The 15,000-nt window shown below is 36.5% G+C and overlaps 1 protein-coding gene across 18 annotated transcripts in view; it reads right to left on the minus strand.

The window, feature by feature from the left end:
* Nucleotides 1-15,000, minus strand: part of LOC106869449 (uncharacterized) — a 679,123-nt gene that overhangs the window by 126,196 nt on the left and 537,927 nt on the right. For 2 of the 18 annotated variants that reach the window (XM_052972435.2, XM_089361658.1), the window contains exon 1: nt 13,188-15,000. This exon is cut by the window's right edge. The exons of 15 other annotated variants lie outside the window; for them this stretch is intronic. In XM_052972435.2, coding sequence (XP_052828395.1) covers nt 13,188-13,195 — 8 coding nt within the window. In that variant the 5' untranslated portion in view covers nt 13,196-15,000. Of the gene's footprint in view, nt 1-7,335; nt 7,701-13,187 lie in introns of those variants that run through there. One more of the 18 variants, XM_052972438.2, reaches the window with a different exon arrangement.

Raw genomic sequence — 15,000 nt, forward strand, 5'->3', positions numbered from 1 at the left:
TATATGCATGTATATATATATATATATATATATATATATATATATATATATATATATATATATATATATATATATATGCATGTATATATATATATATATATATATATATATATATATGCATGTATATATATATATATATATATATATATATATATATATATATATATATGCATATATATATAATGTGTGCGCGCGCGACGTGTAAACATGCTGGTGTATGGTACTTCATAGGATCCGACACACCTTTTTTAAAATGCAGGCACACGTACATACACGCACGAACGTGCGCGCTCACACACGCACAGACACACATATAGTCATTCTTGGTAGCCAGTGTTGAAAGTGTGTGTATGTGTGTGTGTGTGGGGGGGGCAGGTAGCGAAGGAAGGAACAGAATGAGAAGAATGAAAAAAAAAAGGAAGTAAAGAGAAAAAGAGAGCGAGAGAAAGACAGAAAAAGCAAGAGTAATGGGTAATGGTGGGAGAGAGAGAGAGGGAAGCTGAAATGATTGTGTAAAGATTGACATAGGTAAAGGAAGTGAAAGGGAGGAAAAGTGAGAGAGAGAGAGAGAGAGAGAGAGAAGCGGTAGTTATTATTGAGAAGGAATAACAAAGAATTGAGTAAGGATCACAGAGAGAATGATAGACATAAAAGGAGCGAGGAAAAGAGGGAGAGGAGGAGGAAAGAGTATTTGAAGTGTTTTTAAAACGAATCTAGATACATACATACATACCTACATACATACATGCATGTAAGCATGTATATACATACGTATGTATACATTCATACACTATAAATATATTGTATGCATATATATTTGCATATATATATATATATATATATATATATACATTGCTCTTTACTGTTTTACTTGTTTTGTTTCAGTCACATGACTGCGGCCATGCTGGAGCACCGCCTTTAGTCGATCAAATCGACCCCAGCACATATTCTTTGTAAGCCCAGCACTTATCCTATCGTTCTCTTTTGCCGAATGGCTAAGTTACGAGGACGTAAATACACCAACATCGGTTGTCAAGCGATGGTAAGGGGGACATACACGCATATATATATATATATATATATATACATATATATATATATATATATATATATATATATATATATATATATATACGACGGGCTTCTTTCAGTTTCCGTCTACCAAATCCACTAACAAGGCTTTGGTCGGCCCGAGGTTATAGTAGAAGACACTTGCTGAAGGTGCCATGCAGTGGGACTGAACCCGAAACCATGTGGTTGGTAAGCAAGCTACTTACAATACAGCCACTCCTGCGCCTATATATATATATATATATATATATATATATATATATTCTATCATTCTTTTATTAGTTTCACTCATTAGAATGCAGCCATGCTGGGGCGCCGCTTTGTAGGGTTAAGTCGAACAAACTGATACCATCGTTCCACATCGTTCTTTTTTTGCCGAACAACTTTTTGACGGGGACGTAAACAAACCTACACCGGTCGGTTAAGGTGCAAGGTAACAAACGCAAGTACCTACCATGTAAACATACACACACACACACACAATTCTCTATCTCTCTCTATATGTATGCACGTATCTGTGTATGTATAAGATTTAAAGTCAGGTTCACTGAATCAACTTGCCAACTTTTGCAAAGGACAAAATTCAATTTTTTTAATTACTTATATAATAATTGCACATCTTAGGAAATGTGTGCGCGCGCGCATCTATCTATCTATCTATCTATCTAAAGGGCATTACTATACATAAACGCCTCACGATAGGAGGGACTCTAAAAGTCAAACTTCCAGAATAGTAGTTTGACTTTTAGAGTCCCTCCTAGCGTGAGGCATTTATGTATAGTAATGCCCTCAATATATATAAATATATTTAAAAGGAATAATTAATAAATATTTCCCTTATGAGGCTTTTTCACGCTAACTACTTGATAAATTCTTATAAAGATTTTATCTCATTTTAAAATTATCTATCTATCTATCTATCTATATATATATATATATATATATATATATATATATATATATATATATACGCACGTGCATGCATGTATGTGTATATGCACGTTATGAGTGACAGATCGATTATCAAACGTCTTGGACTATAAAGTCTTCCTTGTGTACTCTTGCTTATGTATTCATATACATACATACATACATACATACATACATACACACACATACATTAATACACGCACACATACGTCCATATGTACGCATGCATATTATGTGCGTTTGCTTTCCCACCACAATCAAAGAAAGATGGTAAACACGCCTAGTTTGAATTTGAAGTGTGATCGGCGGGAAATCTTAAATTTGGTTTTTTCCCTTCTATCATAGTAGAACATCTATAGTTCAAACGTTATATATATAAATATATATATTACACACATACACACATTATATATAAACGGGTGGATGTGTATGTGTGTGTGTGTGTGTGTGTGCGTGTGTGTATATATATATACATATATATATATATATATATATATATATATATATATATATATATGTATATATATATATATATATATATATGTATATATATATATATATATATATATGTAAATACACACACACACGCACACCCATCCACCCGTTTGTTAAGCGGAATATCGGAAGAAAGCACCCGAAAACAAAGATATCAGAGACACCCTCATTTCAAACCTAAAACACGAAATATAGCCATAATAACAATAATACTAATAACAATAATGATAATAATAATAATAATAATAATAATAATAATAACAATGAAACCACCCTTAATCTAATAACCATATAAAGGGTTGTTTCCCCCCCCCCCCTTGTTCTTCTGTATTCTCACGGTTTTTGTTCTAAGATTTCTTTGTCGGGTCGAACGTTTTGCATGCAAAATGCACTGCACACGTGTTTAGTGACATATATATATTATATATATGTATGTTCGTGCGCGCGTGTGATTGTGTGTGTGTGTGTGCTTGTATGTATGTATGTGTGTATGTGATTCTCACCTGTCTGGTTGAATGAATATGGCAACATATCTATATCTTTATCTATCTATCTTTCTATATATATATACATATATATATATATGCATTCATATATATATACACACACGAAAGTTGTTACGGACGAATGCCTAAACACAAATATGTAATATATATACACACATTGAATGTTTCATAAGCTACATATACAGGTAAAGACATCAAACAGATATTAGCCGAAAGGAAGGTGAAAAATAAAAAAAAGACAACAAATAAGGCTTTAGAACATAGTTGAATTCACTCGAATAAACCAGAGCGGCTTATTATTATTATTATGACTATTATTATTATTATTATTACAAAAAATTATTATCATGTGGTTCACTCGACCTTGTAAAAAAGTGTGAGGCAAATCTACTTGAAACCATACACTTACGTCTTAAAAATATAAAGAAACATTGTCTGATGGAGAATAGCGAAGCAGGATGATCATCGCTAGATTGTCATTTGACCATAGTTATGGTTGATCAGAACTGATCAGGAGTTCAACAACAACAACAACAACACGGGAAGGGGTAGCTTTCATGAGGATAGGTGGAGGGGGGCAATCGATCTTTTTAGAAATAGCAGTCAAATCTCCGTCAAATCATACATAATAGCATATATAATGCAAGCCATATAAAACCAGTCCAAGATACGCAATATCTTAAAACAACAGTCTGTATCTGGATGGCCACAGGTGGAACGTCGTTAATGATAGATTAAATAGTTCGATCAGACCTCACTTGAGACTAACCAAGAGATAGATAAATTACAGAATCGACGACAATTTGTTGTTTTTTATTATTTTGTTTCCGATAATAAAAGTTTATCGGATGTTGACAAAAGGAATATTTTTTTTTATCGATTTATCGAACTAGTTATTCAATATAACCAATATAAATATTGCAACTGTTTAATTAATTCAATAAATACTTAAATAACCCTAAAACTAATTCAATAAATATTTAAATAAAATGGGTACTTAATCCAACGGGTGTTTACATGTGCCTGCTAGCTGATTTCTGGGTACCTACACACATAATTATCTATCTACACACACACACACACACACACACACACACACACACACACACAAATATATATACACACATATATACATATTTATAGGTACATATACTTATTCACGTACAAACTACATTATCCATACATGCGTATACATATATTTTTATACACACATACAAACCATCACACTCATATACAGACGTGTATATATATATATATATATATATATATATATATATACGTGTGTGTGTGTGTGTGTGTGTGTGTGTGTGTGTGTGTGTGTATATATGTATATATATATATATATATATATATATATATATATATATATATATATATATATATATATATATATACATACGAGTGAGTGGAAAAGTGAAAGAAGGGCACTCAACCAAATTCACTTACGTAGATCTTTATTGACTAAAAATTTCCAATTCTAACTGAAGTGTAGCTATCGTGGCTATTAAAACAAACACTAAGGTCCCATTAAACGAATGCCATCCCCACCCCATCTAACAAAATCCGTGGACCTTGGCATTTCTATAGAAAGTATTTTAAAATTAGACAAAGTTACCTCTACCACGTTCGAAGTCCGTTAATATCACCTTTATCTTTTATCCTTCCGGGGTCGTTTAGGGAAAAAAAGACCAATGAAATCCGGGAGTTAGTTTCACAGAAATTTCCCTTTCCTTTCAGAATGCTCGAGCTCGTGCCTGTAAAATCCACACACCTAAATCGTTGGAATAGCTAGAAATAGCGCCAAATCTCCTTTATTTTGCGCCCACCGGTTTCTTTTTTTCCTTTTTAAGGAATGATATCTTAGACAATGTAATTCTAAAGATACAAAAGCGAGGATAATCACGGTTGGTGTGTTACCTTTCATAGATTTATTCGATCGGAGCTGATTTGGAGTTAAAACAACAACAGCATCACTTTTTAATCTTAAATATCAGCAATATTACTGTTATTGTTTTGTAGGATTAATAACATAAAGTACCAGTGAAACACGGGAGTCGACTAAGACCTTCCCCTCAAAAATTCTAAGCTTTTGCCAAAATTTCAATGCTTTGTGGTATTTACGGATATAAAACAAACTTGATTTCGGTAGGATTTGAACTCAGAGCGCCAAGTCGGAACTAATATCGAAAGTCATTTTATCCAACGCTCCTTGTTAGAAATAAATTATCTGGGTTCTCCGCAATAAATCAGGGCTCCCCATTCACAGTTTCTAGTCTTCTTAGGCCTTCATCAGAGAAGGACAGAAATTTTTGTTTTTTCCTGTCTACTGAAAGATTAATTTTGGACTCAATTAAACTGGTTTGCTTAATTTGCATAACAATGCATGCGTTGACAACGTGAATTGATTAGTTTATGGTTACACTCCAGAGCGTTTTTAGTTCATTTGAAAAATAAATTATACCGTTTTTAAATAAACATAGATGCTTACCCATAACAAAATTTCACTGACCAGTTCAATTGATTCCTACTTCGTATGTACTAAAAGCTACTATATGTGTGCTATATACTGCTATAACTACTAATTTCTTTGTGGACAAGAGACGGACATCCCTTCTCTGACGAGGGTCTAAGACGACCAGAAACTAGTTAGGACGATTCTACTTTTTTACACACACACACATATATATATATGTATATATCCTGGTTTCACAACGGTAACACCGTTGTGTGGATTCTACCGTTGTGAAACCAGGATTTTTAGGGGACTAAATGAACCCTGATATTTTACTGGTACTTTATTTTATCGACTTGAAGAGCTGAAAGGCGAAGCCAATACTAGCCTTATTTGAACCCGGACCGTAAAATTACCACAAGACATGAGTTAGTTTCTATATAGCAACAGGTGAACTATAGCGTCATTATTTACAGGTTCCTATCAGAGGGCAGTTACTGACTCACATTTCCGACTGTTACAGTGACAAGGAGTGTCTCTTATACAGTGCGGAACAACTATCATAAAGGACAGTCCGATAATCTACCGATTCTGCCACTTCAATTCCAAAGGACTGGGTAAGGTGATTGTTAAATCTGCTAGAAATAACAGTGAAAGTCCGCTTAATTTACGCCCTGTCGTATTGAAAGAATATATAAAATCTTATGGCTAAAATTTATGTGCAGTAAATTAATTTCATTGATTACATACTTCCAAATTACACAATATATTTTAAAAAGTTTTTATGCAATTCCTAAAAATAATTAATAATATTTATATATATATACACAGACACATCGAACTGCAAAAATTGGTTGAGAATCACTGCCGTCAAGGCAAAAACTATTTACAGTATATGTAACAGAGACAAAACAATATCCACGACAGAAGTGTAGAGAGGGAACGTCATCGATGGGGTAGCGGAAGTCGACGGAAGGACTTTGGACAAATCCAGCCGATTCACTGATTGGCCGAACGATTAGTTAATTGGTTGACTAATTGAATAATATTAATAATCCTTTCTACTGTTGGCACAAGGCCTGAAATTTGTGGGGAGGGGTAAAGTCAATTACATCGAACACAGTGTATAACCGGTACTTAATTCATCGACCCCCGAAAGGATGAAAGGCAAAGTCGACCTCAGCGGAGTTTGAACTCAGAACGTAGAGACGGACGAAATGCCGCTAAGCATATTGCCCGGTGTGGTAACTATTCTGCCAGCTCGTTACACAATAATAACAACAACAACAACAACAACGACAATAATAATAATAATAATAATGATAATAATAATAATAATAATCCTTTCTACTATAGGTACAAGGCCTGAAATTTGGTGGGGGTGCTAATCAATTACCCCGATCCCAGTGTTTAGCTGGTATTTATTTCATTGACTCCGAAAGGAGGAAAGGCAAAGTCTACCCCGGTGTTTATTTGAACTTCGGAAAGTAAAGATCCGGAAGAATTACCGCTATGCATTTTGTCCGACTCGCTAAGGATTGTACAACCTCACCACTTTAATGATAATAATAATAATAATAATGATAATAATAATAATGATAATAATAATAATAATAATAATCATAATGATAAAAGAAGTGACATAGAACCAGTGCGTGTGTCCATTATTGGCATAGTGACCCTCCCGAGATAAAAGCAAAATACGTTTCTTTAACACATGATTTCACATCAAGAACCATGCAAACAAAAGCAAAAATTAAATTATGAGTAACGGTTGATTATATTTACAAGATCAAACACAACAACATGATGGGGGAGAAAAAAGGGGAAATAAACAATTAGACAAAAAAAAAAAAGGGGAAGAAAATGACCCCAGCTGACCTTCATCCGGGTCATCACGGTCAACAATTGACATATCTCAACTTCCGAAACAGAGACGGATATTACTGTATGTTAAGTAATACAACAGAGCATCGCGTTTGCAGGACCACCACCACCAAAAATAACAGAAAAGGGTTATAGCCGGAACGCTTTTGATCCTTGTTTCGCTAGATGACCAGGGTCTAGACAATAGCAACTAGAATAACGATATCTCCATCATCATCATCATCATTGATTCATACAGTTAGAGTTACAAACACACATGTATACACACACATGCATACACGTATACACACACACACATTTTCTTGTACGACGATCGTTGATTACGAAATTCGTGGTTTTACTGTCTTGGAAAGGATTCATGAATGAAGTTGTTAGTAATTGGAGGAGGAGGAGGAGGAGAAGGTTTCGACAATGTGTGTGCGTGTGTGTATGTCTGGTGGTGGCAGTAGGAGGAGAAAAAGAGAGGGGAGAGAGAGATAGAGTTAATAAGAAGATTAAACAAGAGTGTGTGAGAAATATAGTTTGTGTGTGTGTGTGGAGCGGTGACGTAAACGGACACTGAATTGGGTGAGAACAGAGCAACCCCACCACCAACACACATCTAGTACTCCAGTATGGTCACTTTCCAATGGATAGATCCAAATTATAGACTGGTTTATATCAAACGTTTGTACGAATATTAAAATGTGTATATGAATGATTGTGTGTGTGCGAGAGAGAGAGAGAAATTGAGGAATAAACTATGGAAAACCGATATATTTTATCATATTATATCAATATGTAAGTATGTATGTATGTATGTATGTAGGTATGTATGTATATTCTCTTTATCTTTCACTTGTTTCAGTCAATGAACTGTGGCCATGCTAGAACATCACCTTGAAGGGGTTTAGTCGAACAAATCGATCTTAGTACTAGTTTTTCTCTGTTTTTGATTTTCAGCCGGGTACTTATTTGGTCGGGAGATTTTTCCGAACCTCTAAATCACGGGGACGTAAACAAACCAACACCGACACACAGTGACACAGGTGGGACAAATGCACGCAATACATACATGTATATATATATATATATATATATATATATATATATGCCGAGAGAGAGAGAGAGAGAGAGAAAGAGAGAGAGAGAGAGAGAGAGAGAGAGAGAGAGAGAAAGAGAGAGTGTGTGTGTGTGTGTATTTGTGTGTGTAAGAGTTAAAAAGTAAAATAATACCAAAGACAGAAAAGGACGAAAAGACCGATAAAGACAGATTAATGTGATGAAATTGGCGCTTGGAATGGAATGGAAAGGTGTGTGTGGTGTTAGAAAGTGGAAGGGAAGGCGAAGCAATAATCCTTAAAAGCGCACGCCCTCACATCCTCATTCCTCTATCAAAAGTAAAATAAAATAAATATATAATAATGATAATAGATAAAAATAAATAAGCGTGGGACGGACGAAGAAATAACGGATTCATATTCATTTATCTTCTTTCGAAAAACAGAGAAGCATACATCCATACACAAACACACACACATAGTTCTGAAAACAAAACCGTGTTATCAAAAGACTAAATTCAGTTTCCGTAATTCTTAAAAGTTACAACATTCACTTCTTTTCTACTCTAGGCATAAGGCCCGAAATTTTGTGGGGAGAGGGCAAGTCCATTAGATCGACGCCAGTACACAACTGGTACTTAATTTATCGACCCCCGAAAGGATAGCTTGAAAGACAAAGTCGACCTTGGCGGAATTTGAACTCAGAACATAAAGACAGACGAAATACCACTAAGCATTTCACCCAGCGTGCTAACGTTTCATATTTCTTTACTGCCCACAAGGGGCTACACACAGAGGGGACAAACAAGGACAGACAAAGGGATTAAGTCGATTACATCGACCCCAGTGCGTAACTGGTACTTAATTTATCGACCCCGAAAGGATGAAAGGCAAAGTCGCCCTTGGCGGAATTTGAACTCAGAACGTAACGGCAACGAAATACCGCTAAGCATTTCGCCCGGTGTGTCAACGTTTCTGCCAGCTCGCCGCCTTAGGGAGAGGATAATATTGAGAAGTGAGGGGAGGGGGGGGTTCTACATGTCGCTCCACCTGCTAGAAATAGCAAACAATTGAGAGTGTCTTTCAAAGGAAAGTCAATATCGATAAAATAAATAAATAAATGAATAAATGGGCGCAGGTTTGGTTGTGTAGTTAAGAAGCTCGGTTTACAATTATACACATGGTTTCGGGTTCAGTCCTGCTACGCAAATATCTTCTATTATAGCCCCAGGCGACCAATACTTTGTAAGTAGATTCGGGAGGAGGAAAATGTGCGCAAGCTCATCGTATTCATACAAATGTATAAATACACATATGTACATGTGTACTTTTTCGTTTGTCTCCACTGCCGTTTGATAATCAGCGTCACTTTGTTTATGCCGTCGTGATCTAGCGTTTCGGCAAAAGAAAACGATAGAATAAGAATCAGCCTTAAAAAATAAGTACTGGACTCCACTGGTTCAACTACACTTTTCAAGGTGGTGCCCCAGCATGGTCGTATAGTCCAAGGACTGTAACAAGAATAACATAATTTTAAGAAATGATTCTAAACAAAAAGGAGACCATAGGTAGAGAGAATGTTTTTTGATTTCAAGAAATGATGTACCAGTTATAACTTGGGGTTTGAACAACAACAATAACAAGAAATAATGATTTCTGATTTAGGTACAAGGCCGGCAACTTTAAAAGGAAGCGGTGTCAGTCGATTATATCGACGTCAGTACTAACTAACCTGCTACTTTATTTCATCGAACCCCGCGAGCGATGAAAAGTAAAGCTGACCCGTGCGGGATTTGAACTCAGAACGTAATGCCGGAAACACGAAGAAAACAGTAAATATTTACTTCGTTCATGAAACACAAATTCATTCATGTACATAAGAACCAAATCAATGACGAATTACTCTTATTTAATTGCTAGTAGAATTTTCTTCTTCTTCAGTAGTTAGCTGGTACTAAATAACTTTGTTGATCAGTCGAAGAATATGTTTTTAATATAGTAACGGCGTTGGTCTGTCTTGCGTTTCATACTCTCTCTTTCTCTTTCTCTCTCTCCTTGTCTGTCTGTCTGTCTCTGTATATAATATCTTCTATGTCTGTGTGTTTGTGCCAATGGCAATGCAAGGCAAAAAGCACTGAACACTTTTCTTTCCCCTTCCCGTTATAACGTGTAATAACATCATCAGCAGAGCACACACACACACACACACAGAAAAGTTGTTTCTCCTTTTGTGTGCATACGTGTATGTATGTGTGTGTGTGTGTGTGTGTTTCTGTGTCTGCACTTCGTTCTTTCCACCCTCGTCACCTCTTCAGTCTTTTAGTACCACATACATACATAACATACATACATACATACATACATACATGTACACCAATACGTGTGTATGTGTGTGTAGTGGAATGTTTTGGTTGAGTCACAGTGGCTAGTTACTCACTCACTCACTCACTCACTCATTCCTTTTTTTTTTCCCACCGTCGCTTCTTTCCACCGTAAGAATGAATATAACGGAATTATCCAAGAATTTCATCGTTACATTTAAGACCTGCTTATTGAACAGAATTTCTTGTGTTGCAAGAAACACACAAACACACATACACATGCACATACACTCACACGTGTCTGTTTGTGTGTGAGTGAAAGCGTGTGGTGTGCTTGAATGGATGTAGAGCTATGTCGGTACGTCTGCCTTCAATCAATTTCTCTCTCGATCACTCGAACACACAAACACATAAAACAGGGGAAAAAAACAAAACAAAACTGCATTGTATACAAACACGTATTGTTTTCAAACACATTGCATAGTTCCCAATTCCACCGCTACCATCATCATCACCACCACCACTACCACCTCCATTTGCACTTCACTACTACGGCCGTGGTAGCCACAACAACACCAGTGATGGACGGACTAATAAACAACAATAAGTACAAAGGCCTGAAATTCTGGAGAAGGGACTAGTCGATTACGTCGAACCCTTGTGTTTCACTGGTACTTAATTTATCGATCCCGAAAGGATGAAAGACAAAGTCGGCCACGACGGAATTTGAACTCAGAATGTAGCGACAGACGATATACCGCTAGGCAATTTCGTCCTACGTGCCAACGATTCTGCCAGCTCACCGCCTTAACAACAACAACAACAATAATAATTATTATTATTATTATAACGACAATTGTAATGTTAATGGTAATGTAGTGCCCTTCCGTATTATTGTTCTTCTCCTTCCTAGCACCAATATTGGATGGAATGAACAACAGAGACCGAAACGTAAGCCGCAAAGACCCCACCACCACCACCATCATCAATATGGCTATTACTACTACCACGACTATTACTACTACTACTACTACTACTACTACTACTACTACTACTACTACTACTAGTGTTGCTGGAGATGAGGAAGACGTGGGGTAGGCGGTAGAGAAGAAAAAGAAGAATAGAAGCCATTGGAATTCGATGTCGTTGATGTGAGACAGAAAAATGTGGCAAAGATAACGACATGATTCCAGCATCAGTATTGTACATAAATATATACCAGCGTGTATGAATTACATACATACATATACGCACGCGTGCACGCACACACACACACACACACACACATACATAGTACATGTGTGTCTGTGTGCGCGCGTGGATAGATAAGCAGGTATAGATACATATGCACATACATTTATATATCATAACAGCATCGTGTTAGAGTCACATTCGTCAATTGTAGACACAAACATTGTTATTTACTAGTTTCCGGCTGTTGTAACCACTTGTGTCTCATTTTACTGGCAATACCACACACACACACACACACACACATGTGTATGTGTATATATATATATATATATATATATATATCTGAGTGTGTGTGTGTGTGTGTGTGTGTGTGTGTGTGTGTGTGTGTGTGAATATTTGGAACTGTAGAATAACGATACTTGGACCTGCGATGCAAAGAAGACTCGCGCATTCCCATCCGTATGTCTTACAACTTGGTCACTGGTATAATAAAACGTGTGTTTGTATCCAAGATATCCAACGTGTAGAAGAATTTGGCTCGAAAGAGACATAATATACATTATTTAGTTGATATCCACTTTTTGATACATGTATACACACACACACACACACACACTCAGAGCAAGATGTTTTTTTTTCTTTTTAAATGACTAATATAAACTCTATTACCATGATATATAATAATACGTGTGTGTGTGTGAAACGCTAACGATAAATGAGGAATATTTATATACACGCACATTCCACCGCTTGGGCGCACGTGTATATCGTAAACTGCATGCATATGCACACATGTTCAAATATGTATATATTCACATATATATGTGTGTGTGTGTGTGTGTGCATATCAGGACACATGTATACATACATACGTAAGGTAAACTTTGTTGTTTGAAAAAACCATGGTAAAGTCACTCAACGCACACCCACATGCGTGTGTGCTTTTGCACTCATTCATACAATCATCCATTTGTTCGTTCGCTCTCATTACATCTATTTATCCATTACACACACACACACACACACATGCACAAAAATGCCTTCTTTCTCTCTCTTACTTTATATATATATCTCTCTCTTTCTCACCCCCTCTCTCTCTCGCTCTCTCTTCTTCTTCATCTTCTCAACACATGCCTACATTGTCAATTCTTAATACTTTCGGAGTGATTGACGAAAACAAAAGACGGAAGGTAAGATATCAGGACGAAAATTAAAAATATATATAAAGAAAAAATTAATACACAAATAAATAAATATATATATAAAGGTGAAAAGAATGGAATTTATTTACCTGGTCATTTAGAAATGGCTTGAGGTGAGAATAATAATAATAATTATTATTATTATGATGATGATAATGATGATTGAAAATTTACATAAGGCGGAAGAATGAGGAAAACAAAATAAATAGCCGGAGTGAAGCCGTTATGTATATCCATGTATATATACATACATGTGTATATATAAATATGTTTGTGTTTGTATGTATGTATGTATGTTTGTGTAAGAAGTATGATCCTGGCTTTGGTGTATGTATATAAATATATATATATATATATATATATGTATGTATACGTCTTCCTCCGTTCCGTCTTAGGATATATAATATATATGTGTGTATATATATGTATATATATATTTTTTCCTTTTTTACAAAAAATAGCAGTTTGGCTTGGCTTGGTTTGGTAAAAAAAGGCACCGTTATTTCGCGACGATGGCATCCAGATATTTTGCACTTCTGACAGAAGTGCTGTCATTAACATGATGCGGCATCTTCTGAAATCCCAGCAACTCCCTTCCAACGGGATGCCGGGAGATTCTTCAACAAGGGAAAAACAGAATATAACTTTGCAAATATAACACAATTCCTCTTCTTTCAAATACACATATTTTGGGGTATTTTGTAGGATGAAATCTTTTCTTTTTTGCCTCCGTTTCTTAGTAATAGCTTTAGTAACATTTTTGTTTTTTTTGTAAAAAAAAAACAACTTTATTTGTTTCTTTTTAAATTTATTCTATTATATATATTTTTGGCTGTTTTATAGTTTTTAGATTTTGGTTACTCCGTGTATTCCTTTTTGATTTCGCGTTTTGTTTTCCTTGTCTGTTATATTCTTGAAAAGGCCCAAAGAAATACAAGAACCTCGACAGAGGGAAATCCCCCAAAATATTATCGCTCCTTGTTCTAAGCTTGTTATTGTTGATGTCACTACTACTACTACTACTACTATCGCCGCCGTCGCCGCCACTGCTGCTGGATATATCGCTCGTCTAATTGTTTGTTGCATCTTTTCCTTTCTCTTATTTTCCTCTCTCTCTCCTTTTTTTTTTTTCACATTGTGATACGTCCTTCCCCCCTCACACACCCCTTCAACCCACCCACTACCATTCCTTCGCCTCCCTCTCCTCCTCCTTCTCCTCTTCCCCTCCTCCCACCGTCATCAGCATCGCCGCCGCCATAACAAGTATAATACGGTTGAATATGAGCTGGTGCGTGCGTGCGCGTGTATGTGTATGTATATGTGCGTGTGTGTGTGTGAAAGAATTTGTGACTATCTCGCTCTCTGTCTCTCTCTTCACTGTCCCCTTTCCTTTACCTTTCTCTCTCCCGCTGTCTCCCCCCCACTCTCTCTTTCTTTCACTCTATCTATCCTTTTCTCTCCTCCTCCCGCTCCTTCTATAAAGTTGCATGTGTGATTCAACGGAGATGTATCAGAGTGCGAGGGAGTGACTTCATCAGCGAATGTGTGTCTTGCCAAGAAGAGGGCGGCGAGGACGATGGCAGAGCGGAATTGAGAAGAAGATGCCGATGGGATTCTGGTCTGGTTCGTATCGGTTTTCCAATAGACACCAACACCAACGCCATCACCACCGCCACCGCCGCCGCCACCGTATCTATTGTCGCCACTGCCTCCTCCATCGTTTTTCTTCGATTACAATCAATATTTCCTAAGTGTCTGCGTGTCGCCGAGTGTGCATATTTGCTTGTATACATGCGTGTGTTTTTGTGTGTGCGCCTGTTTGCATGCATACGTTCGCGTGCGTGCATGCGTATGTGTACGTCTGTGAGCGCGTGTGCTTGCATTTTTCCCCCCTTCGGAATT

The sequence above is a fragment of the Octopus bimaculoides genome, chromosome 13 (assembly GCF_046866305.1).
Source record: "Octopus bimaculoides isolate indiv1 chromosome 13, ASM4686630v1, whole genome shotgun sequence".
NCBI classification, from domain to species: Eukaryota; Metazoa; Mollusca; class Cephalopoda; order Octopoda; family Octopodidae; genus Octopus; species Octopus bimaculoides.